Source organism: Ips typographus, linkage group LG5 (assembly GCF_016097725.1).
Source record: "Ips typographus isolate SLU linkage group LG5, UJ_Ityp_2.0, whole genome shotgun sequence".
Taxonomy (NCBI): Eukaryota; Metazoa; Arthropoda; class Insecta; order Coleoptera; family Curculionidae; genus Ips; species Ips typographus.
Window position 1 is genome coordinate 11,499,957 of NC_138426.1, and position 27,285 is coordinate 11,527,241.

The 27,285-nt window shown below is 34.2% G+C and overlaps 2 protein-coding genes across 2 annotated transcripts; one reads left to right on the top strand and one right to left on the bottom strand.

Moving 5' to 3' along the window:
• Window positions 1–8,621: 8,621 nt before the first annotated feature.
• LOC145729815 (uncharacterized) lies at window positions 8,622–9,398 on the bottom strand. The gene has a single exon (XM_081980736.1). It carries the CDS (start codon window positions 9,396–9,398, stop codon window positions 8,622–8,624), a length of 777 nt encoding a protein of 258 aa, XP_081836862.1.
• Window positions 9,399–10,946: 1,548 nt separating this feature from the next.
• Window positions 10,947–26,505, top strand: LOC145729816 (uncharacterized). Its single transcript, XM_081980737.1, has 12 exons — window positions 10,947–11,183; window positions 14,928–15,068; window positions 15,122–15,284; window positions 15,343–15,719; window positions 15,778–16,119; window positions 16,183–16,734; window positions 20,662–20,817; window positions 23,079–23,219; window positions 23,272–23,434; window positions 23,489–23,865; window positions 25,302–25,646; window positions 25,697–26,505. The coding sequence occupies exons 1-12, from the start codon at window positions 11,025–11,027 to the stop codon at window positions 26,255–26,257; spliced, it is 3,477 nt and encodes a 1,158-aa protein (XP_081836863.1). The 5' UTR covers window positions 10,947–11,024; the 3' UTR covers window positions 26,258–26,505.
• The last annotated feature ends 780 nt before the right edge of the window (window positions 26,506–27,285 follow it).

A 27,285-nucleotide genomic window follows, 5' to 3' on the forward strand; every position in this document is an offset into this window, starting at 1 on the left:
TTACATTTCTTTTCCTTGTAATGTATTAGTAGTTTTAATCAGGGATGACCCAGTACAGATCATTTTAGATTGATTATCACGATTATCAAATAAAATAACCAAATTTTTGCAATAATGTTTCACTACAAATCAAAATACAAGTTCTGTAGAGATTTTTCCTGGTTATGGTGCCTTGGTTTCAACATAATTCCATAAAAAGTAATTCAGAAGATTTAGATCAGTTGACTAGGGAAGCCCAGTTGCAAGTTTTTGCTCATTCTTGCTCAACAACTACAATCGTTTCATATACACAATATAGTTCTTCTTCTTTTTCTTCTTAAAATAGGCTGAAAGTATTGGGAAACCCACAAACTTAAGCATAAATATTATATTTCAATATGAAGATGAATATTACTAGTAAAATAATGGTGAACTCATTGCTATTCCTGACAAACCAACAATTTGGTGATTATGTTTTTCCAATATGTCCATACCATGATGATCAAATCAACCAATTTTTATCACACACCTAAACTCAATGGAACCCACAATAATTAAATTTACAACAGAGACTGACCACAATAAAGAACTCTCATTCTGTGACAACGAGACGTACCAATTTCTGCAATTGATAACTGAGGGGAAGATTGAGGAAAAGAAAGGAATCGGCAGTTGTTATTGTTTCCCAATATATAATTAGGATATATCTCCCAACCATCAGCCTCCTGCCATCCTTGGGAAAAGTGACAGAAGTTATCATCCTCAGGAGGCTAAAGGAGCAAAAAGAGGACCTGCACGTCATCCACGACGAGCAATTTGGATTCCGGAGGACACTGTCAACGGAACTCCAAGTCCTGAGGATGACCGAGACGGAAGGGTTCGACAGGAAAGAAGCGACAGGAGCCGTGCTGTTAGGCGTCTCCAAGCCCTTTGACAGGGTTTGTCACAGAGGACTTCTAATTAAGATGCTGGATGCCGGCTTTTCAGTCGGACTGGTAAAACTAATTAGATCTTTTCTTTCAGCTGGCCGTGGCCATTTCTCTGTAACATTTATGATTCAGATCCGCCTAGAACTCAGCGAACCAGCTTAGCACTCTACGCGGATGACATTGCGATCATGGCCCGGTGCAGAAGCTGCCGAATCCTGACCCAATACCTGCAAGAGTAGACCACAGCATTGGAGAAATGGTGTAACAAATGGAAGAAGATCGACTCACACACGGAAAAAACGCAGACCATAGTCTTCAAAATAAGACCAAAGATGAGGATAGAAGGCAACGTCAGGTTAAAAGACATGGACATCGAGTGGAGCAACGAGAAGACGTACCTTGGGGTCAAGATGGACAAAAACTCACGTGGGGAAGCCACATAGAATACGCCAGACAGAAAGCCAGAGCGACCAGAACAAAACTGTACCCCATGACAAGCAGGACATCGGAACAAAGTGACAGTTATTGCGAGAAGCAGTGAACTACGACCCGGAGCTAGAAGCACCCCACAAACGACCCAGATACCAGTTATTGGATAACGGGTAATTATTAATAAGTTTTTCTTGCTGTTGACAAACGACAATTCAAGACCAACCAGCCAAGAAGAGGAGAACAATTCCCTCCAGAATTTTCCCGCGGGTGGCGAGAAAACTCTGGGTAGAACCTTTCCGCAGGTATCCTGGTGCTAACTGGGCTCTGACTGCACTCCTGGCACTTTCCCCCGCTTTGCCTACGCAAAAGGGGGAAAACCATTCCCCACTCACCAGACCAAAACGGCTGTTTGGACATCCTATAGTTTGCCAGGACCACCAGAGATGGACGAGTTGACGAAGAAAGAAGAAATGCAGGACAAGAAGAGAGCCAGAAGAGCCCCTCCGTTAGCAAGGGCATCCTTCTCCCAGGACAGAGGATCCCGATGCAACTCTAAGAACTTCCCGAAAGGGAAAATTCCTAGACTTGTAGCGACTTCCTCTTCCAGACCTATCCTTTTGGTCTACAGCGATGGGAGGGTAAAAAAGCAGTAGTCTTACTTGACCCATCTATCCGAGGCTGCATTCCCTGCCAAAGAATATTGGGGCGCCATCTGAGATCTAGGCTGAGAAGAGCAGATTTCTCTCGCACTTTTTTAGTGGCCGTTTGAACCCTTTACACCATCAGTTACAAAGGTAGTGCTTTGGTCATTCCGTATAAGAACACGCAGCTTGTAGCAGCGTGCCACCCTTGTGAAGCATGTCAAACTCTTCGTTAGTTGGAATAGTGATCCTTCTGCTATGGAGGTAAGAATAACTTTTAAAACATAAGTCGTAACTAAATAAACCAAACTCACTTGTGAAGAACTTGTTTCTCTTCCAACCCTCACTACCTACCCTACACGTCAATAATGCTGGAGGGATTTCTTCTCTAAACGTGACTCAGCTGTTAGCCTATATTAAAGCCTTGAAGATGGAGGAGAAACTTTGATGAGTCGAGCCTCAGCCCAGATTCTAGTAATGGAGGGCACAATAGTGTGTGCACTGCCATTTTATACCTATACTCTTTCTCTGAAGACGGTGGTAGACTTTCCACCGAAACGTCAGAAGGTTTCCTAGGTATCAAGACCGAGACTGAATTCCACTTTTATCAACGAAAATTCAAACAAACGCAAATTCTTCTCTACATTTTTCAAAATGCAAATTTTACTATTTGATATCCTGATTTTACTTCTTGGATTTTAAAGAAATCTTCAGAAGCGGACTTTAAAGATGATATTTTAAAAGGCTTATTCTGGCATTGCCTAAATGACTGGATAACTGAATTTGAAAATGTGTAGTTTATAATGAACTTCTGACTTGAGGTAATTCTGAGATTAAAAAGTTTCATATTTGGATTATTCTAGCTAAATAAAGGATCAGATTAGGATGTTTTTAAAGAATTTTTTAAGAGTTTTAGATTAACAATCATTTTAGAGTCAAGTGTCTTAAATAAGAGACTTTTAGAGACTAATTAGTGACCAAAAAGATATGCATAGAATAAGCATTTAGGTTACCTATGTAGAATATTTTTATGTGATTGCTCTTGTTACGTTCAAATAAACTATGTGGCGTACTCTATAAAACATTCTTACCTACATGATGTGATAACACTTATAATAAACAAATAAAAACTGTAATAATCACTATTCTTATCTTTGCATCTTGCGCTATTTAAGTATAGATGGCAACATCAGGTTGAATAAAATTTAAAAAAAAGTAAATAAATAAAGATATTTTGATGATATGATAATGAGAACATTTGAAGCTTTTTGGTGAATAATTATCTACAAATTGAGAAACGATGTTCTCTTTTAATCTTTTAATAGTAGCACATAATTAAAATTGTGTCAAAGTTTTAAGTAAGTTAAAAAAAACCATAAATCAATGACTCTGCTATGGACTTTAGTAGACAACTTAAAACAATCTTAAATGGAATAAAACAGGGTGAATCAACTTCAAAACAAACCAAAATGTTGTATACCACTTTACAAGTGGAATCAGAACTAAATGTACCCACCTGGTACAAATAAATCTGCCTACCAACAAAACAATTAACACATTCGATCAAGGCGATTACGTTAAAACTTCAATGGAACTATAAAATAAAAACACTGAATAAAAATCCACTGATTAGTTTACAACTAACCGTGATTGTCGGGTAATCTAGTGAAAAAAAAATGTCAAATATCGTAGTGGAAGTGGAGCAAGGCAAACTTAAAGGGACTACAGGCAAAGACTACCATGGTGGGACTTTTTATCGGTTTATGGGTGTTCCTTATGCTAAAGCACCTAAAGGAGAACTCAGATTCAAGGTATGTGGTTCTGTCTGATATATTTGTTTAATTAATGTTAATAAAATAATAATTTTTTTCAACATTTACTATTATAAAGTCAGACGTTGTGTGTTGTATATTTTTAAATTGTTTTAAGTGTTATAAAAAGATTTTTATTACCATTACTTGTGGATTTTCCGGTAATAACTTCAAACATGTCAAAAATTAATTACTATTAATTTGCCATTGTCAAGCGACACTAATTGCATGTGAACGAATCCATTTTAATGGGAAAATCAAATACCAAAAATCCTTATAATTTTACCTTGAACCTTGATCTTGATTTTTTAAATATTGCCATAATAAATTTTTAATTAGTGCTAATTTATCTGTTGGCTAACGGTAAAAGTGCTAATCAAATTAAAAAGGCTATTTCTGGGTAGTATTAGCTCGAAGGACGATTTATTGTTCTAATACTAAAACCGCAAAAAAAACCAGGAACTATTATTGATATTGAATAGTCACGGATTATTGCAAGTACCGTGATTATGATTGTTTTACTTTTTTTTTCACTGTAGTGTACAAAAAGCGCTTTTATAGGGAGTTTTCTGGTGGTAAAAGACAAACCGACCATAGGAAAACTGTTTAACTGACAGAGAAACATTGATAATTGCATGCGCGAGACAAAGACAGTAAACCCGATAAAAAGTCTTAAACAGGGAAAACATTGTGACAGTGTTGTCACGTTGTCAGACTAGGATTAGTTATATAATTTTGCTATAAGACTATTGGACCATTCCTATTTATTTCGAGAAATAAAAGTTTATTGTTTTCAGCTTTTTAGCATTTGAAAGTAGTTAATTTTGACAGCACGTAACTCGGTTATTTTGACAGTTACAGAGTTCTAGTTTGGACCACTGTGTAGCCCTTAAAATCCTCTGTAATCACCTATTAAAGTCTTAAAGCAAATGCGTACTGTTAGGGTGTTACTGCATGAAAACCAAACTTGATGAAATAAGCAGTGTTAATTTTGACAGCTCGTAACTCGATTATTTTGACACTTACAGGGTTCTAATTTGGACCACTGTGTAGCCCTTAAAATCCTCTGTAATCCCCTATTAAAGTTTTAAAGGAGATGTATCCTGTTAGGGAGTTATTGCATGAAAACCAAACTTGATGAATTAAGCAGTATTAATTTTGACAGCTGGTAACTCGATTATTTTGACAGTTACAGAGTTCTAAGTTGGACCACTGTGTAGCCCTTAAAATCCTCTGTAATCTTCTATTTAAATTTTAAAGCAAATGTGTACTGTTAGGGAGTTATTGCATGAAAACCAAACTTGATGAAATAAGCAGTATTAATTTTGACAGCTGGTAACTCAATTATTTTGACAGTTACAGGGTTCTAGCTTAGACCACTGTGTAGCCCTTAAAATCCTCTGTAATCCCCTATTAAAGTTTTAAAGGAGATGTGTACTGTTAGGGAGTTATTGCATGAAAACCAAACTTGATGAAATAAGCAGTGTTAAATTTGACAGCTCGTAACTCGGTTATTTTGACAGTTACAGAGTTCTAGTTTGGACCACTGTGTAGCCCTTAAAATCCTCTGTAATCCCCTATTAAAGTCTTAAAGCAAATGCGTACTGTTAGGGAGTTATTGCATGAAAACCAAACTTGAAGAAATAAGCAGTGTTAATTTTGACAGCACGTAACTCAGTTATTTTACAAACTAGGGTTCTAGTTTGGACCACTGTGTAGCCTTTAAAATCCTCTGTAATCCCCTATTAAAGTTTTAAAGAAGGGGTGTATACTGTTAGGGAGTTACTGCATGAAAACCAAACTTGATGAAATAAGCAGTATTAATTTTGACAGCACGTAACTCGGTTATTTTGACAGTTACAGAGTTCTAGTTTGGACCACTGTGTAGCCTTTAAAATCCTCTGTAATCCCCTATTAAAGTTTTAAATCAAATGCGTACTGTTAGGGAGTTACTGCATGAAAACCAAACTTGATGAAATAAGCAGTGTTAATTTTGACAGCACGTAACTCAGTTATTTTACAAACTAGGGTTCTAGTTTGGACCACTGTGTAGCCTTTAAAATCCTCTGTAATCCCCTATTAAAGTTTTAAAGAAGGGGTGTATACTGTTAGGGAGTTACTGCATGAAAACCAAACTTGATGAAATAAGCAGTATTAATTTTGACAGCACGTAACTCGGTTATTTTGACAGTTACAGAGTTCTAGTTTGGACCACTGTGTAGCCTTTAAAATCCTCTGTAATCCCCTATTAAAGTTTTAAATCAAATGCGTACTGTTAGGGAGTTACTGCATGAAAACCAAACTTGATGAAATAAGCAGTGTTAATTTTGACAGCACGTAACTTGGTTATTTTGACAGTTACAGGGTTCTAGTTTGAACCACTGTGTAGCCCTTAAAATCCTCTGTAATCACCTATTAAAGTTTTAAAACAGATATGTACTGTTAGGGAGTTATTGCATGAAAACCAAACTTGATGAAATGAGCAGTTAATTTTGACAGCTCGTAACTCGATTATTTTGACAGTTACAGGGTTCTAGCTTGGACCACTGTGTAGCCCTTAAAATCGTCTGTAATCTTCTATTTAAATTTTAAAGCAAATTTGTACTGTTGGGGAGTTATTGCATGAAAACCAAACTTGAAGAAATAAGCAGTATTAATTTTGACAGCTGGTAACTCGATTATTTTGACAGTTAAAGGGTTCTAGTTTGGACCACTGTGTAGTTCTTAAAATCCTCTGTAATCTTCTATTTAAATTTTAAAGCAAATGTGTACTGTTAGGGAGTTATTGCATGAAAACCAAACTTGATGAAATAAGCAGTTAATTTTGACAGCTCGTAACCCCATTATTTTGACAGTTACAGGGTTATAAGTTCGACCACTGTGTAGCCCTTAAAATCCTCTGTAATCTTCTATTTAAATTTTAAAGCAAATGCGTACTGTTAGGGAGTTATTGCATGAAAACCAAACTTGATGAAATAAACAGTTTGGACCACTGTGTAGGCTTTAAAATCCTCTGTAATCACCTGTTAAAGTTTTAAAGCAGGTGTGTACTGTCAGAAAGATAAAAATATTTTTAAATATAGCACGCATTTAATTATCCTATTTTTGAAATTTCAAATTTGTATAAATATTTGATCGTAATAAACATTTAATGAACTGTTTGGGCGGCTCACCCTGTATAATAGGTTAGGTTAGGTTAGATTAAATTTTATTTTGCGGTTTGTTTAATTTTCATTATCTCACCTTTATAATTTCTCCACTTTACAAATAATAACTCCAATGAATACATTTTTGGCGATTATTCTACCTTTTCTTAAAATTATTTGATGGAACATAAAACATTATCGTATGCACTACAAGCGTTAGAAAGACTATAATTTTCCTCAATTTTTTATAATCCTTAAAGGTCAAAATATATTGGTAAATGGTCAATAATAATTTAAAAAAATATCTAAACTGCCTTATGTACAAACGCATTTAATTATTGTTCAATTAACAAAAATGGGGTCCCTTCTAAAACATGGATGTTAAAATACTGATGCAAAGTAACATCATTTTGTTATCATTTATATGAAATTTGAGAATAAACTTTCATTGAAATTCCAATAAGCATTCAAATTATTGTACTTAAATGGTTTTGTTATTTTGCCGAATAAGATAAGAGTGCATCTGGTAATATTCCTGATGTTACACAAAAAAATTACGATAAATTTAGTTAAAAACAAGTTATTACAAATTATCAAAAATGTCAGAGATCAAGCCAGAAAACACTTCAATCGTTCAATTTTTTGTCTTTCCAGTCAATATTTTTTCAGAAACTCAGAAAAGCAACATTTGAAGCATCCAAGTTAGTTTCCTTAAGTTTTGAGGTGAGATTCTAACACTGCAAGTTACAAATAATTTTAAACTCTTACATTAGATTATCCTACTGACTTCGCCTAGTCAACCCACTATTTTAAAAATACTGTCCAATAAATTAAAAGCTTAAAATTTATCACAACAGTTATGGTCAATATGCAATTTTAAAAAATGTTTAGCCAAATCATTTCTTATTTTCCATTCTCTGTCACACAAACAAAATTAACGAGTTTTTACTTCTTTCCAGAACAACGTTCCTAGCAGAACGTTATCAAAGACCACCCTGTATACACTACATTTCTACTGATACTGGGTCAAGTATAAAAATATTTTCTTTTGATCGTTAAAAATGAGATGGACCAGTTCGATGGACCTTCGGTGTCGTGCTCTTTCGCCAAAAAAATATAAAAATAAACTCATCAAAATCAATCATTTATGCAAAATTATCGGTAATTTTTATGCACTCGTGCAATTACTATCAAAAACACGTGCTCGCAAAAATCGCAATTGATAATCCTTGTCTGACCCTGCAATCAAATGACCACCCACAACACGTCATCATTGATTTCACTAGAAATGTCGTTTAGGGTTATCAATAGTTATTTTTCTAACCGGATCAAATGTGTTTCAACAAAATGTATGACGTTTGATCCACGATGAATCAGAGTGTTGCTAATAAATTTGTACAGTTCAGTTGGCTATCAATGTTTTGTCGATTGGAAAGACGTCGCATGCACGTTTTCAGTAAAAAATAGTTTGTTTTATCCAGAACAAGGAGAGCATATTTTCTTTAAGCTACAGCATTCATTTTTGTAAGGACAAGCATGAGCTAAAGAGCTTTTTGAAATTGTGCCTTACTAGAGAAAGTTTGTTCGTGGCTTTTCTGGTATAGCTAGACCTATACACAAATTGACAGGGAATAACCAGCCTTTCCTATGTTCAAAATTTGTTACTGCCAACTACACGGATTTCTAAATGAAAAGCATCAAATATCTAAAAATGGTGAAGTTTAGAAAAGTAGAATAGAATTTCTTCCTGATGTTTCGTCCACATCTGCGACGGACATTATCAAAGATTCGTTTCCACTCCGGTTCTAACAAGGTAATCTCTTCCTTTCTGTTGATGATGTTCTCGTGTTTAAAGATCTCAATTGCTTCTCTAGTTAATCTAGGATAGTAACGTTGTGATTGATCCAAAACCTCCACCTCTTCAAAACGAATATCGTGTCCTCTGCTGATTTGAACATCCCCCGTTTGTTGTCTACCTAGTTGGATGTTTCTTGGGCGAGTGAATCTGTTGAATTGTTGTCTACTGTATCCGTTCCATCCGAGAACCCTTTCCAGATGTTTAAGCTCCTTTTCTAACTCTGATGGTTCACAAATCCTTCTTGGCCGCTCCGATAGGGTTTTGATCACTCCTCTTTTTTGGCTAGGCTGATGATTATATCCACTATTGCGATAACGATAACGTGTGTGTTGGTTTTCGAAGTTTCCATTACATCCAGGAAAGGTCCTTCTTTTTCGGTCTCCATAGTAAATAGAATTCTTGGATTTATGAGGTTTAGATGTACCAAGGATTGCTGCAGTTTGTCTTCGTGTATCGTCAACGTATCGAAACCAGCACTTTGGTTTCTTTGGAGCGGTGGCCAAAGCATTTACTTCGAATGTTTCCATAAAATAGTTTGCTACTACCGGACTGAGAGGACTGCCCATTGCTACACCATCATTCTGTTCGAAGAATGCTGCCATTGGAAGTAAGTGATGCTTAGGGAGTGTCTGAACAATTTGGCGATGTCCAGTGGAAAATCTGCTCCATAGACGTTTTGATGGGTACCCTAGTGAATAAAGAAACAACATCAAAACTCATAAGGACGTCACCTGGAGATAAAGTTAAGGAAATTTGTCCACAAAATAAGGTAAAATGTGTGATAAGTCTTTTATTTATTAATAATTTTTACCGGTTCAAAAAGAAGGTGAAAAAATCTTTGTAACAGGCCTACCTTCTTAATTCAATGAAGGTACAGAACAATTGGCATAATGTTAATTTGAAATAAAATTATTGAAGGTTTTGAGATAAATTAGGACTGTAGGTCTTTGTGATCTCTCAAAGGCTTTTGACTGTGTATCACATTTAATGTTAATTTTAAAACTGACTTTCAACAATTTCTCTGAGTTGTCGATTTATGCAATAGCATTCAAACTACAAAACATTTTCTTCTTCTTCTTCTTCTTCTTTCTTTCTAACATGGTGAACCATATTAGTAGGCTACTGCCTGTTCATTGCCAGCATGTCCTCCCCGGAGGATGATGTCCAGCATTCTCGCCATCGTTTTGGTGGTCTTCCCTGTGATCTTTTTCCTACTGGGTTGTTCATTTTTGCGGTTTTGACGAGTCTGCTGTCCTCCATTCTTTTTATATGTTTGTTCCAAAATCTTCGTCTCTGTCTCACCCACCTTCCTATGTCCTGTATTTCGTATTGTTGCCTAATATCTTCATTCCGAATTCTGTCGGGTAGCGTTTTGCCTTGTATGGTTCTTAATGTTTTCATTTCGACTGTTCTCATCAGTTGTAGAGTTCTGTTTGTGTCTGATCTTGTCTCTGCCGCATATGTTATGATAGGTCTTACGGCCGTTTTATATATTCTGGTTTTGCTTTCGGTGTTAAGGTATTTGTTCTTCCAGACAATTTCTCTCAGGCATCCCGAAATTCTAGCCCCCTTCATTGTTTGCTCTCTAACTTCGTTATACAGATTTCCATGGCTCGTTATTTCTGCTCCCAGATACTTAAAGTGGTTTACCTGTTCGATAATTTTAGAATCTATTTCCAACTTGCATCTTATCGGTTCTTTAGATGTTACTAAGCATTTGGTCTTCTCGGTGTTAATGACCATATTTAATTCTTTTGCTTGAGTGTTAAAGGAATGTAGTCATCTTTGGAGATTTTCCTCGGAATCCGCAATAAGGACAGCATCGTCAGCATAGCAGACGGCATGGAAGAATGTGCCTCCCATTTTGAATCCAGCAGTTTTGGGTAGGTTTTCAATTATTTTATCCATTATCAAATTAAATATGAAGGGGCTAAGTGAAAACATTTTCTGTTTGTTAATCTACCTATATCTATGCCAATAAGAGAACAATTGAATAGGTCGTAAGTGCAACAGCAATCAATGCAATCCCACAATCTAGTTTCAACAGGACGTCACACTGATTTTTTAGTTCATTTAAAGAAGTTAAACGATAATTACGCAAATGGAATCATAACGTACATCAACGCAAATTAGCACAGTCTCAGTCTAGCGCGTAAACGATAACGATAGGGAAATATAAGAACACAAACGCGGGAGCAGTTGGTTTAGTGTCGAGCCAAGTTTACACAATGAAACTTCAATCGAAAAAACAACTGTCAAATGTGGTGGTGGAAATTCAGTCCGGAAAAGTGAGAGGAACGACCGGCCAAGACTACCATGGAGGAAAATTGTTCAAATTCTTGGGTATTCCCTATGCTAAATCTCCGACAGGTCCCCTCAGATTTAAGGTGAGTCTAGTAATTTACCATTCAGTATCTAGCTGAATAGTTTCTTAGTAAACCAACTGAAATATTGATTTTTTTATACAAAAATAACAGGCACGCAACCTGGATAGAAAATTGAAAAGTAATGAGGTTTAGTGGATATATTCCTATTGGAAGAGACATTTAGTGATGAGGATGTATTTGTAAAACCAAACAATTTAAAAACAGTTTGCACAGGAAATATGAGCAGGAGTCATATCATCAATTAGCTTGATTAGAATCGGCTTATTTAAAATTACTCAGGACATTTAATCACCTAATAAATAAATCACCCTTAATTAGTAATAGGTACGATGCTAATTATTATTTCCGATGTGGAACATTGTTGGTATTATCATAATTTTGCAAGGCAGACCATGAGTCAACATTGTTTGGTGACTTCCTCTTATGTCGTGTGATTATTTATTATCACGTGACCAACAAAATGTTACCTTAATGTAGTAGAGCTTAACACTATTGTAGTAGGCGCAGTAATATACAGGGTGAATCAGAGTTAAACGGTCATAATCTTTGTTTGGCAACTGAAACAGTTCTTCCTGCATCTGAATTAATGCCAAAAAATAATTAAGAAACAATTTAGGGTTTACCACCCTGTATATTTGTAATGATACTTTTTTCTACTATAACCAACTAAAGTTATTTTTTGGTGTAGTGTCATGATTTACTTATGACCTTCTGACTCACCCTGTATATCTAATTTCAAATCTCACAATCATGTATTCCGTTCAGCCTGCCATTGTCTCGTTCCCCTGTGAATATAAATCCTTTATTCATTTCACCAATTAGGTATACAAAAAGTGTTACTTTATTTGTGTCTCTTAGTAAAGTACCAACCAACACAAATAGCGGTTACGTCATTATTTGGGTTATTTGTCTGTTAAATACTGGGTGCGTAGAAGTCTGGCAACTTCTATAAGTTGTTTGAAAAATGCACGAGTTACACAATTTTCAATTTTAATTATAATCTATGCAACATGTTCTATAGATAACTCTAGTAGTTTAGCAGATACTAAAATATCAAAATTTTTAACTTGATATTTGCAGAGTAACATTTTAACTAAAATTTTGTCTGTATACTTCATGATATTATGAAACTATAGAATTTTTTATTCTGTGTAACTTTTGCAAGGAAAATTTGGTATTTTTTGCTGTTGCCAGACTTTCTACAATCTAACCTCAAAATAGTGTGTTTTAACACTTTTCAGTGTTGCCAGTTCTTGAATAAGTGTCATGTAAAGATAAAAAAATATAACAAAAAGAAGTACCTACAAAATATGTTCAAAGACTCCTGTGGTTGCATATGCCGGAACATACTACACGTACAAATACTTTTCCAAGAAAAAATGCTTTTAGTGGAAAATGTAGAAAAACCACACTGCAAGTAGTCTTTGCAGCCAAATTAGACAGTTCTGACGTTAAGAAACACTTTTGTATTTATCTTACGTCACGTGACAGCTGTCATAACTGCCAAAATCTGTTCACCAATAACCTGAAACAAGAAAAATTACAAATAGTTGCTAATTTGAGGATTTACACTGAAAATTGTGTTTAAAGCTCTATGGAGCCAAATTTGACAGTTGAGACGTTGAGGAACACTTTGTTTGCATCACGTGACAACATTCACAACTGTCAAAACTCACCCACCAGTGACCTGAAAGCTTAAAATACCACATTGATGGGTTTGTTTGAAGGATTGCACCGTAAACTGTGTTTATAGCTCCATGGGCCCAAATTGGTCAGTTCTGACGTTAATACAGACTTTTGACGTTTTCTTAAGTCACGTGACAGATGTCATAACTATCAAAACCCGTTCACCAGTGACCTGAAACAATAAAATTAGAAATAATTGCTAATTTGAGGAATTACACTGGAAGTTGCGTTTAAAGCTACATGGTTGCAAATATGACAGTTGGAAAACGTTAAGAAGCACAGAAGACAGCTGTTATAAATGTCGAAATTCACTCACTAGTGACTTGAATGCCACATAGATTTGTTTCTTTGAGGAATTGCATTGTAAGTTACGTTCCATCGATCCAAATTTGTCAATTCATAAGTCATTTAATGTCACAACTGCCAAATTTAACTCCACAGCATTACGGTTCATCAGAGGCGTGACTATTTGACATTTTACAGTTTCATGGCACTGTTTAGTGAGTTTTGACAGCTGTCAGGTGATTATAAGCCTGTTATAAAACGTCAGAGCTAATTCCGACAGTTGGTTTGAACTTTTTGTAACGAAAACAGTCAAAAATGATGCATTGAAGGTTTTTAGCAAATTCTCGATTGTCCACACGCGCTACTTTAATCATATGTAATATGTAAACAAATTACGATATTATGTTACATTATAAATGAACTTTTATCTACATTGATAACAGTTTATGAAATAAATTAATAACGTATATCAGTGCTAAATTTCTAATCTGTCATTAACGTCATCGAGCAAGTATGAAATTATTATACAAAATAATGTAACTTTTAGATGTTACGTCAGTTTTCTTTTCTCTGTGTTGCAAAATGTTGTTTTTGTCTGTTTTTTTTAGAAATTATTAAATTTAAATAACTCACAAACAAATCAATTAAAAATTGATTGGGGTGATCAAATTTGTAGAACCATTAATAATTCAAAAATAGAATCGTTACAACTTTATTTATTTTTGTTATTTAGCAACTTTTTATTTTATATAATTGAAGGAAATTGTCTAACATTTATATTTTTTTCTTCCTCTCATTTATCAATACAATAAATAGTTAAGTTTTTATAATATAACAGTTTAAATTTTGATAACTATGACGCTTAAATCATATCAAATCAAAGTCACCAACATTACAAAGACGTATTTTTAATTGTGGTATATTACACTAATTAACTGATAAATTACTATTGAACAATAGAACTTATTATTCATTTTAATCGCAAATTTGCGTCTTAAGGAAGTAGAATTATTTTTGCTTTTGACAGTATCGGATGATTATGTGTAATCTATAGTGAAATAACAGTTTCGAAACATTTTAGTTACTATGAAAATACAGTTTGAGGAAGACAAAAAATTGTTTGATCCATTCTGTTTGATAATAGCAAATTAATTTGTTTAGTGGTTAAAACTTTCTTGTTTCAAATTGAATATTATAAAGCAGAGATAAAGACACAAAATAAGATCCAATTTTGATGATGAATCAATTAGAATTATCATTATGGAAGAAAATGACTATTTACCATACAGTCTGTTTAGCTTTTTGATCCGAATGCATTATATTAGCCTTGTTACTTTGGTGAAAGCACTTTATACCATCATCAGTACATTTTTGGAATTTATAACATTTGGTTGTGTGTTTTTAACTTAATTTTAGTCTGTTTTATCCTAAACCTGGACGCTGTCAAATTCGATCCCATAGAGGTACAAAACAACGAAACATACTTGAAAAAGTAACAAAATCAGTTTAACTTTGGTTGAAGGCATTTTATACCATCATCAGTATATTTTTGGCATTTTTAACATTTGGTTGTGTGTTTCTATATGACAACACTATACATTTACTATACAGGTAAGAAAGTCATAAAAAACATCTTACTCCGATGACAGTTGGTTAAGGATGAGATGTTTCCTGCTTGACCATCACCATAGACAAACAAGTCATACAAATTGTCAAATTTCAGTAGTTTTAAGTAGTTTATAATAGCTTTACTCATAAACGTTATTGTTTTAGGCTCCTCAACCAGTAGAACCATGGACAGACATAAAAGATGCCACCAAAGAAGGACCTGAATGTCCATCAAGTGACATGTACTTCATCTATTTTGTTGGAAACGAAGATAATTGCTTAAACTTGAATGTGTATACCAAAGAAGTAAGTTTTATTAAACTTTCTTTACTATTTCTAATAAAACAAATTTTTTTTAGCTTCCTCAAAGTGATGACAAACCTCTGAAGAAGCCAGTAATGGTATGGATTCATGGTGGTGCCTTCACCACCGGATCAAACAAAAGCTCTATGTACGGTCCTGACTATTTACTGACCCAAGACATTGTTCTGGTTGCCATTAACTATAGACTAGGCATTTTAGGTGAGTCGTTTTTTGCATGAACCAGGAAATCCAACAACTTTATTGTTAATTCAAACAGGTTTCGCAAGTTTCGAAGATCAAACCTTAGAAGTGCCAGGAAATGCTGGGCTTAAAGACATGCGAATGGCGTTAAAATGGGTGCAGCAGAATATCACCAAATTTGGTGGGGATCCTGACAATGTCACCATATTTGGGGAAAGTGCAGGGGGGGCTTCAGTTCATTACCTCACTTTAGCACCAAGCACCCAGGGATTGTTTCACAAAGCTATCGTGCAAAGTGGCAGCGCTTTGAACAACTGGGCTTGGGGGCACAACAACTCGAAACAAATTGCCAAAATGATGGGATACAAGGATTGTGATGAGAAGAGGATTTTGGAGAAATTAATGAAGGAACCTGCCAGAAATTTGGTAAGCGGCCAGAGGAGGATTAAGGAGGTTAGTTAAAAATGAAGTCATGATCACTGGATATGAAGTAATCTGTGTTAACTTGTAGAAGTTTTCTGCTGGGGAAATTCGACCGTTGGGACCAGTAGTGGAACCTCCTTCCCCTGATGCCATTCTCACTGAACATCCAAACAAAATCATGCATTCTCAAGGAGGTCACAAAATTCCCATCATCATTGGCTATAATTCACATGAAGGAATGCTGTTTGAGCTGGTTAGGAAAACTATTCCTGGAGTGACTTTGCCCCAAAACCTGGAGCATGACATCCCCTACGAGCTGGGCTTAGAAAAAGGAACCAAACGAGCTCAGGAAGTGTCCGACAGACTCAAAAAAGCATACTTTAATGATACCGAACACCTTAATGAAGACGACATAGACCAAGTTTATCGGGTAGGTCATTCACAGTTCCCACCTTCCTGTTTCAGTCTAAATAATATTTTTTTCAACTTGCAGTTCAAAGGTGACGTAAACTTCGTTTACCCCATCCAGAAAGTGATAAAACTCCAAGCCAAACACTCACACCAGCCAGTTTATGCCTACAGAATGAGCGTACAAACTCCACTGAACTATTTCCACACTTTTGCAATGAACAAATATTTTAAAACCGCAATTTTGTGCAGTTTTCTGAGCAAACTATCCAACAACTACCTACCATCGGCAAAGGAATCAGTGCTGGGAATGCTGCAAAAACTCCCGAAACGCGAAATTCAAGGAGTTGCCCACGCGGACGATCTCTTTTACTTATTCCCTACGTTTTTCACTCCTCAAATCAAAATTGGTAGTGAGGAAGACAAACACATACAAAGATTCGTAAAGATGTGGACGAATTTCGCTAAGTACGGTAAACCTACAACTGAAAATGATGAACATTTAAATGTGCAGTGGAAACCAACATCTCACGACAATGTAGAGTTTTTGGATATTGGACATGAATTGGAGATGATACGGAATATTGATGAAGACAGATTGAAAGTCTGGGATGAAATATACGAAGAGTATTTGAAAATTTAAGTTAATTAATGTGATATTTTGGTGTTTTAAATAAGGTTAGTTTTAGTGTACAACCTCTCAGCTTTAAGTGATTTTAAGCGTAGCATTATTCATGTTAATTTATTTGTATTCTTGTAGAACGTTGTGTTTGTTGCATATTTTTACTTGAATGTCAGTATTTTAATAAACAATGATAAAAACAGTAACAGTTCAAAAGAGTGCAAACATGTTGTAACAATAAGAAAGTTCGCATAGTAAAGATACGTTTATTGGTTGTTGTACAGAAACCGTCACCATATAACGGCAAAACAACATTACATAATAACCTTATTTTAAATAACTAGAGGTTAATCTCAAAAATATCAAATTTCTACGTGATTGCAACGTTTTTCTAAAATTTGTATAGTTTTTATAACACTTTTATTACACTCAAATTCAACGTTGATTTGTATGTTACTTCTAAATGGGAATGTATTAATACATTATTTTGATACATTTGCACAACAACATCATTTACAAACGTTTTATAACATTTGCAAAGTGACGTGAAACAAACGTTACGTTCTTATACGTTAAATTGCATTTTCCAACGAACGTTAAAGGTTACGTTTCAGTACAATGTTTCTTCGACGGAGTTGTGATATATTGAGTAATAACGTTAAATAGACGTTAACAAGTATTTTTTGCAAACGTTGAATTCCATTTGCAAATCAACGTTGCTTTTGCAAGTTAATACAACGTTGATTCAAGCAACATTTTTACTTTATTTAAACGTTGTCCAATCTTCTATTCAGTACAATGTTTTTTCAACGTAGATGTGTTTATTCGGTTTGTATAGTCCCTGAAAGATCTAATAGAAAATAGGACTGCTCAGTATATAATCAAAATATAAGAATAATATAATCTAGTTAAAAAATGTGTATATATTTTTCTGATCTAAATTTGGTGACAATATGATATACAAACAAATATCAATTTTGTGTTTTTTAGAAGCATTTTCAAGACATTCTAAAACTAAGTAGCATTATCAATTTATCAATGTTATTAAACGATTGAACTTTGAAAACCAACATAAAAAATGACTTAAATCAAGCAAGTCTATCACTGAAAATTTATCATATTCCATTTTGACCTCTAATTTAACCAAATTACCAACCGCCACCCTTGCCTAATCTTACTCAGATTGGTAAAGGTTATCAATTGTGCATTTGAAATTGAAATGGCATTAGAATACTTTGTAACTGATCATAAATAACGCAATACAAAAAAAATGTTGTGTCTATATCCTGTATGTTGTTAATTTTGGTACATTCTACCGTTTCCGAATTATTGGCATTTAAAGATTGTGATTTTAGTGTGTTTTAAAATCACAGTTTTTCATGATTTTAAGGTTAAAGGCCACATTGTCCGGGTCACGTGACTAGTGTTGACAGGTGTCAATTTAACTTTACAATGCTGCCAGAGGCGAATTTAAATTGTCACAATCACGTGACGTGTGCTTTTACAATAATTTAAGCTTCCCCAGTTGTTTAAATGTAATTTACAGACTTTTTTAGGTAAAAGACGACATTTTTCAAGTCACATGACTGTTTTTGACAGGTGTTAATTTAACTTTACAATGCTGCCAGCTACGAATTTAAATTGTCACGATCACACGTGACGTGCTTTTACAATTTCATCTTTTCCAACTTTTCAAATGTAATTCACAGACTTTTTAAGGTTAAAGATAATATTTTCTAGGTCACGTGACTATTATTGACAAGTTTCAACTTAACTTTACAGTGTTGCCGCAGCGAATTTAAATTGTCACGATCACGTGACGTGATTTTACAATGTTAGCTTTTCCAACTGTTTTAAATGTAATTTACAGACTTTTCAAAGTAGAAGATGACATTTTTTTGGTCACATGACTGTTGTTGACAAGTCTAGACTTAACTTGACAGTTTTGCCAGCTGCAAATTTAAATTTGTCACAACCACGTACCGTGCTTTTACAATTTCAGCTTTTCCAACTGTTTAAATGTAATTTACAGACTTTCAAAGTTAAAAATTACATTTTTCGGGTCAGGTGACTGTTCCTGACAAGTTTCAACTTAACTTTACAGTGTCGGCGTCGCATGACTGACACTGACAGTTGTCAATTTAACTTTACAGTGCTGCCAGCTGCGAATTTAAATTATCACGATCACGTGTCGCGTTTTTATTTCGTTTCGTTCGTTTTTACAGTCACGCGACCGTTTAAATAAGAACTGGTATAGCCTCACGTGACAATTGTCATTAACGACCAAACAATCAATTATTGGGCGAGAATCTGTCAAATTCGCAGTTCAAAAGAGTTTACTTGTAATATTCTATACTAAACTTGTATTTCAGCTTTCCGCAGTTATTTTGACAACGGTCACGCGACTGTTTAAATAAGAAGGGGTCTAGTGTCACGTGACAATTGTCATTAACGACAAAACAGTCAATTATTGGGCGAGAATCTGTCAAATTCGCAATTTAAAAGAGTTTACTTGCAATATTCTATGCAAATTTGGTTTTTCAGCTTTACCACAGTTATTTTGACAATGGTCACGTGACTGTTTTAGTAAGTTTGGGTGTAGTGTTTTGTGACAACTGTCAATATTGGTCAAAAATCTGTCAAAATCGCAGTTCAAAAGAGTTTTCTTGCAATATTCTATGCAAAACTGATTATTCAGCTTTACCACAAACGAACTGTTCAAATGTCATTTATAGACTTTTCAAAGTGAAAGTTGACATTTTTCGTCATTAAGGCACAAAACGTCACAATGACGTTATTTGGCAGTTGGTTCAAAAAAATTTTTTTGTGTTAAACTACGTCATCGTGACGTCAAATTTGCTTTGCACCAACTTGTGATTTTCGAAAATAATATGCCAAAAATTCGCCATATTTTTAAATGCCAATAATTCGAAAACGGCTAAACCAAATGTCAACTTATCATATATTTTTAGAATCAGTAAAAACAGATCTATCAACTCATCAGAAAATATACAAGGTGTTTCATTAAAAATGTATCAACTTCATATTTCTTTTCACAGGGCACCAATTTTAAATATTGTCACTAAAATGTTTGATTAGCTCTTTCATATTCTGATATTTTACCAGCTCTATATTCCAGTTGTAAATTAAGTCGAAAAACACCTATCGAAATTTCTTCAATTAAATCTCTTTTTGTTGCATCCTTAATGATGATTTAAAAATGAAACATTTCTGTTAGAAACGCAATAGGAGTACTCTGGTTATTTTATGAGTACAGTTAGGCTCAAACAGATGGCTAGCAAGAATCTCTCTCTAATGAGAAAAATGCGGTTTCTTGTGACAAAGTTTGGCATAATCAAGAACCAAGAATGATAGTTAGTTAGTAGTAACTACATAGGTAACAATTATTTTCTCAAATGATGCTGAAAAAGAAGGTAGTTTTGGTAGAGGTAATAGTTCCACAAATTGCAGGATTTTGCTTTTCACCAAGTGAAAAGAAACTAAAAGTTAGAGCCTTAAAACGAACCATTAATGTGTTTTCTTATACTTTCTCAAAGCTATAGCAATGAACATGGAGAAAGCTTCCATCACAACGTTTTGCCAGGCACATGTCTGGTATATATTTCTAGTATATGCCAGGCTTGTGTTTTATGGTATTCCTCTGGTATATATTTGTGCTTTGTGGGAAAGATATTCAATAGCTAACTTTATCAAAAGTTAAGAATCTCACAAAAAGAAAGATATCCGAAATGAAAAAACTATTTTGGGACACTGGGTAAAACACACAAACCTATTACATAGGTAATCAGCAATCATCCAAACAACGCGCCAATTAACGATTTATCTAACGAACACCAGTATCGGAATAACGCGTACACGACGACTAGCAAAATATAAAACCAGGCTGCAAAACGATTTTCTTAGTTTTGTTTATTGTTTTAACCAAGAAACCCATGTAACAAGATGTCCGATATAATCGTGGAAGTGCAGCAAGGCAAAATAAAGGGAACCACAGGAAATGACTACTATGGCGGTGACTTTTACAAGTTTATGGGTATTCCTTATGCTAAAGCTCCTGTAGGTGAGCTCAGATTTAAGGTAAGTGTCATTTTGTTTATATATTGCTGGTTTGTATTGTGTGTTAAATGTTGTCAAATCTGATCACCTTCTTGGTTTATATTAAATAAAATATTTTTTAACTTTGATCTTGATATTGTCAGAACTAGAGGTAATTAGTATTCATTCCTCGTATTTTGACTGTCACCGTTCAGTAACATGAACCTTATCACATTTATAATCAGTTCCACTACAATGTTATTATCTGAAAAATACCTTGTCATGATTATCATTCAAGCACATCACAAAAACCTCTTTTCCTTCGCTTTTAAGCAACTAAAATTAATAATCCCTGAAAATAAAATTTCCGACCGATGATGCATATTGTTTGATGAATATTCAAACAATTTTTAGTATTATGTAAATTGGTTTTTGATTGATATTAGTGACGCACAGACCTACTAAAAAAGCACTCTAAAATAATAACAAAATTGTTCTCTTAATATATTGGTTAAGTTTTAGTGAAAAAGCAAATAACTAAGTGGCTGCTTAAGTTGTTGCATAATTGTTATGCGTTAATTTAACCTTAAAACATTACAGCCATTGGCATTGACCTTACATTTAATTTTTCTAGATATATGTTTTTTTAGCAGGAAGAACTTTGGCATTTCTATTCTGTATGTACTATATTGCTCTTATATAGTTTATCAGAACCATTTAAAACCTTGAAATAAATAATCCAAATTTCAACCAAAATTTTATTATTGCACGGACAAGCAAATATTTTTATTAATTTTAAGCAAATATTTGCTTGCTGCAGAAAAACCAAGTGGCATGTTTTGACAGTGATGTAATTATGACAGTTCTGATGCCAATGCTAGTTTAGGACGAGGTTATGTGTCACGTGACCAGTGTCAGACACACACACATCTCATGTGTCAAACTGACTGGATCCTAAATGTTATTTCACTTTTGGCAACGATACGACTTACTGTCATGTGAAATCTGTCATACTTTGTTACAGATTTCAAAATGTACTTCAAATACAAGCATTTTTCTGATTTTGACAGCTTTTCCCAGTTACTAGTTGTTTTAAAGCCATTATTTCTGGCAGAGTTGACTACGGTTCTTCCGAGGTCATTTTTCTCACAGTTTTCCTTTTCAAACTTAAAATAACATATTTAGACTGTTGTCACAATTGCAGTTTCATATTATCATAACTTCTGACTTTTAGCTCAGTTGACTAGTGCCCTAGTGATTTAAGATTTTCTTCTTAAGCTTGAAAAAAAACGTAGAGCTCCATGAGTTAAAAACAGCAAAGCTAAACTTTAGCACAATTGACTAGTGTCCTTGCCAAGTAATGTAAAAATATCTCAGAAATATAGTTTCTGACGTTTGACGTTTAAAACTTTGCTGTTTAGTACAGTTGACTATTGTTCTTCTAAGTGTTTTATCTAATTAAAATAAGAATTTCCATTAGATATGATTTCTAATGATTCTTCTTCTTCTAACTGCCTTCGTTAAATTTACTAATACTAAAGATTTAATTAATAAAATGTCGTTTTATTAAACTGGGAGAACCTTAAATAACCAAAACTTGTTTAATATTTAGCAACCAAATCCAAATTAGTCCTATTTAAGTGTAAAAAAGTTATTTGTTGATTAATAGTGGACATTATCTGTCATGTCTTCTATTAATAAATTATAAATGATTTTGGTCAAAACAATTATTATTCTCTATATTTTAGAAAATTGTACGTACAACACTGATGATGTTACTACTAAAAACTGCTCATAAATGTTTAAAAACAGACGACTTTTTGTTGTAATATATTGTTTCCATATAATTTACAAAATTGGTTTAATAGTAGTTATTTCCTAAATGATCATCAATATAATGAGACTGGAAGACTTTTTTGTCATGCTAAAAAAAACTTGTTAAAGCAAACTTTAGACTATGTATTACATACTTACATCAGTTAATTATCAATTAAAAAACTGTGAAAGTAATTCACATAAATCATAACGGAAAAAAAAATTATCATAAATTCTGTTAATGTCGTAAGTCACATTCGAACATAATGTTGTAATTAATTTGTCGTGTTTTTTCTTGTAGTATAATTAAACATCCTAAGAAATCTTTAAATAGTCTATCAAATTTCAAAAAAGTAAGAAAATTTAGTAACATAAGACATCCAAAATGTAACTCAACCATAGGAATTTGGGCTAGATGTATGTTTTATAACTAAACTGTAAATAAACACAATAATTATTATTGTATTTGAATGTCTTTAATTATTTAGACTCCACAACCTGCAGAACCATGGTCAGGCATAAGAGATTGCACCAAAGAAGGTCCTGAATGTCCCTCAACCGACATGATTTTTCTCTACTGCGTGGGTAACGAAGACAATTGCTTAAATTTAAATATTTACACTAAAGCAGTGAGTAATAACAAGCATTACACACACCACATATAAAAACTAATCCTTTCAGCTTCCTCAAAGTGATGATAAGCCTTTGAAGAAACCAGTTATGTTCTGGGTGCACGGTGGAGCCTTTACTGCCGGCTCAAACAAAGCTGTAATGTACGGTCCTGACTTTTTACTAACTCAGGACATTGTTTTGGTGACTATTAACTACAGGTTAGGAATTCTAGGTGGGTAAACCACTGTATTCCACACGGACAGTTAATTAATCATTTCTATCGCAGGTTTTGCTAGTTTTAAAGACCAATCACTTGGTGTGCCAGGTAATGCAGGCCTTAAGGACATGAGAATGGCCTTAAAGTGGGTCCAGAAAAACATTGACAAGTTTGGTGGTGATCCTGATAACGTCACCATATTTGGAGAAAGTGCCGGAGCTGCTTCAGTGCACTATCTTACATTAGCACCCACAACAAAAGGGCTATTCCATAAAGCTATAGTGCAAAGTGGTTGTGCCTTGAATAACTGGGCTTGGGGGACTAATAATGCCTTGAGAATAGCCAAATTACTGGGATATAAGGAGACAGACGAAAAAGCGATATTGGAAAAACTGATGAAGGAACCAGCGAAAAATTTGGTTAAAGCTCAAAAGCGACATAAAGAAGTATGATTTTTATTTGTTTAGTCATATTCCAGCAGATTAGTGATTTTTGTATGTAAAAACTGATTGAAAAAAGGAAGTACTTAAATTACCCATGATTAGAGATGGCCTAAAGTAATTTCCTCCACGAATAATTTACGGATAACGGTAAATTATCCAAAATTTTCTTTTACAATTGCTTTCAGAATTTTGTATATTTGTTCTTCTCAGTAATTTACCGAGAATATTCTCTTATACACTTCTTTTTGTTTGTCAGTTGATTCAATTCAATGTGCAATGTGATTTATCCAAGATATCACTTAAATAAACCTTGCTGAGAAAGTTTCCGTTTACCGTCATTTGTCAAGTGTCAAATGTCATTTTTACCTGTCAGTTCAGTCAATACGCGCGTTTTCGACTGGCAACTCTAGTAAAGCTAGTGTACTTGTATTCTATTATGTCAAATGTCATTGACACAATAGGTCAATACGTCAGTTTTGCAATATGTTAAGGTAATGTAAAAGCAACATGACATGTTGTGTCTGTGACGTCACAACATTAACGAGTTGATTGACAGTTTGACACGACACCAAATGTCAATACCGTCAATGTCAAGTACATCATATAACCACAAACAAAAATTGCTAATTCGAAAGTTTCGTGTATCTTGCCGGAAAGTATAGCAAGAAATACGAAAATTTCCATATTTGCCCTACTCTAGTTTCATGTTACGGGTGAACAGGGTTTTGACAGTTCTGACAGTTGTCACGTGACGTAAAAGTTTAAAATTGTTCCTTTACTTCAGAACTGTCAAATTTGCCTCCATAGAGCTGTAAAGACTACTTGCAATGTAGTTCTTCCAAGAAAGACACCTCTTGGCAATTTATAATTTCCAAATTCCAAATTCCATTGTCTGAATTGTTGCTTTTGATGGGCATTTATTAGCCTTTTCTTCATCATTTTTTTAAATTGATCATGACAATTTTTCATTTCTAGCCATTTTGATCTTGACATGAACACCTTTCTAGAGTTACAATAGTTTCTAAATCTTAACTTAAAGTAAGAGTAACTTTTTTAGATTGATACAGTGTCTAGTCTTACTGTCATTGTCAATATTGCTTCTCCTTCTTCTTCTTCTCGTATTAAGCTAAAAGCTTAAAAGCTTTCCTTCAATTCCGATTTTCAGTTTTCCTGTTGTGCTGACGTCCAACGCTCTCTCCATCTTTTTGGTGGTCTGCAGAATGGTTTTTGTGTTCCTGGTCTCTCGTCTCTCTCTATCTTCACTAACCTGTGATCTTCCATCCTAGTTAAGAACTCATTCCATTGTCTTCTTATTTGCGTCTTGTATCTGCAAAATCGACAAAATTGCGTTTAGTATAATCAAAGGGTGAAGGAAGTTTAAATTTCTTATTTTATTGAACGTTAACCCTAACAGTGTTTGATACAACTTTTACTTGCAGAATTTTTCTACCGGACAAATCCGACCATTTGGACCAGTGGTAGAACCTCAATCTCCTGATGCCATAATCACCGAAAATCCAAATAAAATTATGTATTCACAAGGTGGCCACAAAATCCCTATCATAATTGGATATAATTCTAACGAAGGAATCTTGTTCGAACTGATTAGGAGGTCAGAATTTAAATCGGATTTACTCAATGATTTTGAGCATGAAATTCCTTACGAATTGGGTTTGGAGAAAGGCAGTGAAGTGTCTAAGGAAATTTCTAACCGTCTTCGAAAAGAATACTTTGATGGTAATAAAAACCATTTGACTGAAGATGACATTGAGAAGGTTTACAAGGTAAGTTTACAGTAATTTTTCAACATTTGATTAACTTTTGTGCTGTTTAGTTGAAAGGTGACAACAATTTTGTCCATCCCATCCATCGAACCTTAAAACATCAAGCCAAACACTCAGACCAACCAGTCTACGCTTACAGAATGAGTCTACAAACATCACTAAACTGTTTCTTCAACTTCGTTATGAGTAAATACTTTTATGCTACAGTTATCTGCAATATGCTAAGCAGACTTGCCTACAACTACCTACCATCTGCACGAAAACCCATCGCACATTTGTTGCAAACATTCCCCAAAAAGGAGGTGGAAGGCGTGTCCCATGCCGATGATGTCTTCTATCTATTTCCCACCTATTTTACTCCACACGTTAAACCTGGAAGCGAGGAAGACAAACATATTCAAAAGTTTGTAAAAATGTGGACTAACTTTGCCAGACATGGAGAACCCACTCCTGAGATTGACGAAGATTTAAACAAAGTGAAATGGAGGCCAACGTCACATGACAATTTAGAGTTTTTGGATATTGGACATGAACTGAAGATGATTGAGAACGTTGATGGGGATAGACTGAAGATTTGGGATGAAATCTACGAGAAGCATTTGAAGATTTGATATTTTAGGCAGTAGTAGCACCGTTTAATGCAATAATATTATGGTAGGTTAAATTTCTTTTTAAAGGTGTAGTTGGAAGAGGTTTGTTGCTTTCACAAAATTGCTGTGTTATTGAAATATACTGCAATATTTGAAGTAGGTAATATACTTAAGAAATATGGTGTACAACATCAACAAATAAATTGTTTAAAGTATTTTTTAAATGCTTCCAGATTAAAGTCTCAACTGATGTTTGATTAACGTCTCAAGGAGTTGTATTGTACTTATTTTAAAACAAAAGATAACAAATCCGATTGTTTGTTTGAATTGTAGCATTTGGTACCAACATTTTTTACTTTTATTACTGAAGAAACTTGACTTTTGGAAATAGTCTTTAACTCGATTTTTCAGTCTTAAAAAGCACTAAAAACAGTCTGCATTTCTTAGAGATGCTACAATTTATTGCACCTATGAGTGTAGAAGTCAATTTAATAGTGAAGAAGCTTGAAATAACATTTTCAAGATTATGGTCAGTGGACACACTGGTTTTTAGGCCTGATAAGTCAAACACTTTGTAAAGATAGTCTTGAATCTCGATTTGAGGCACTGAAAACAGCCTTAAAACACTAAAAACAGTCTAGTTTATTAAGAAATACCCGAATTTTTAGCACTGAGGTGTCTAGAAGTCGATTTAATAGTGACAAAGCTTGGAATGCTATTTTAAGTCTATGAAGAATGTAAAAATTGTTTTTTAAGTTTGCTATGTCAATAACTTGGTGAAGATAGTCTTGAAGCTCGATTTTCCAAGCTGAAAGCAGTTTTGAAGCACTAAAAATAGTCCAGAATTCGAAGAAAATGAAAAGCAAAGTAAAAAGCACGAAAAGTTCGTTTTCAAGACAATTTTCATGAATCTAATGTCAATGTCCTGCATCTAAGACTATTTTCAAGACTAAAATATTGAAATTTGTCTTCAAATTATGAAAACTTACTTCAAATGCAAATTTTAAGCTTCTGATGTCACTTTTCATTAGTTCAGTCATATTTTGGGG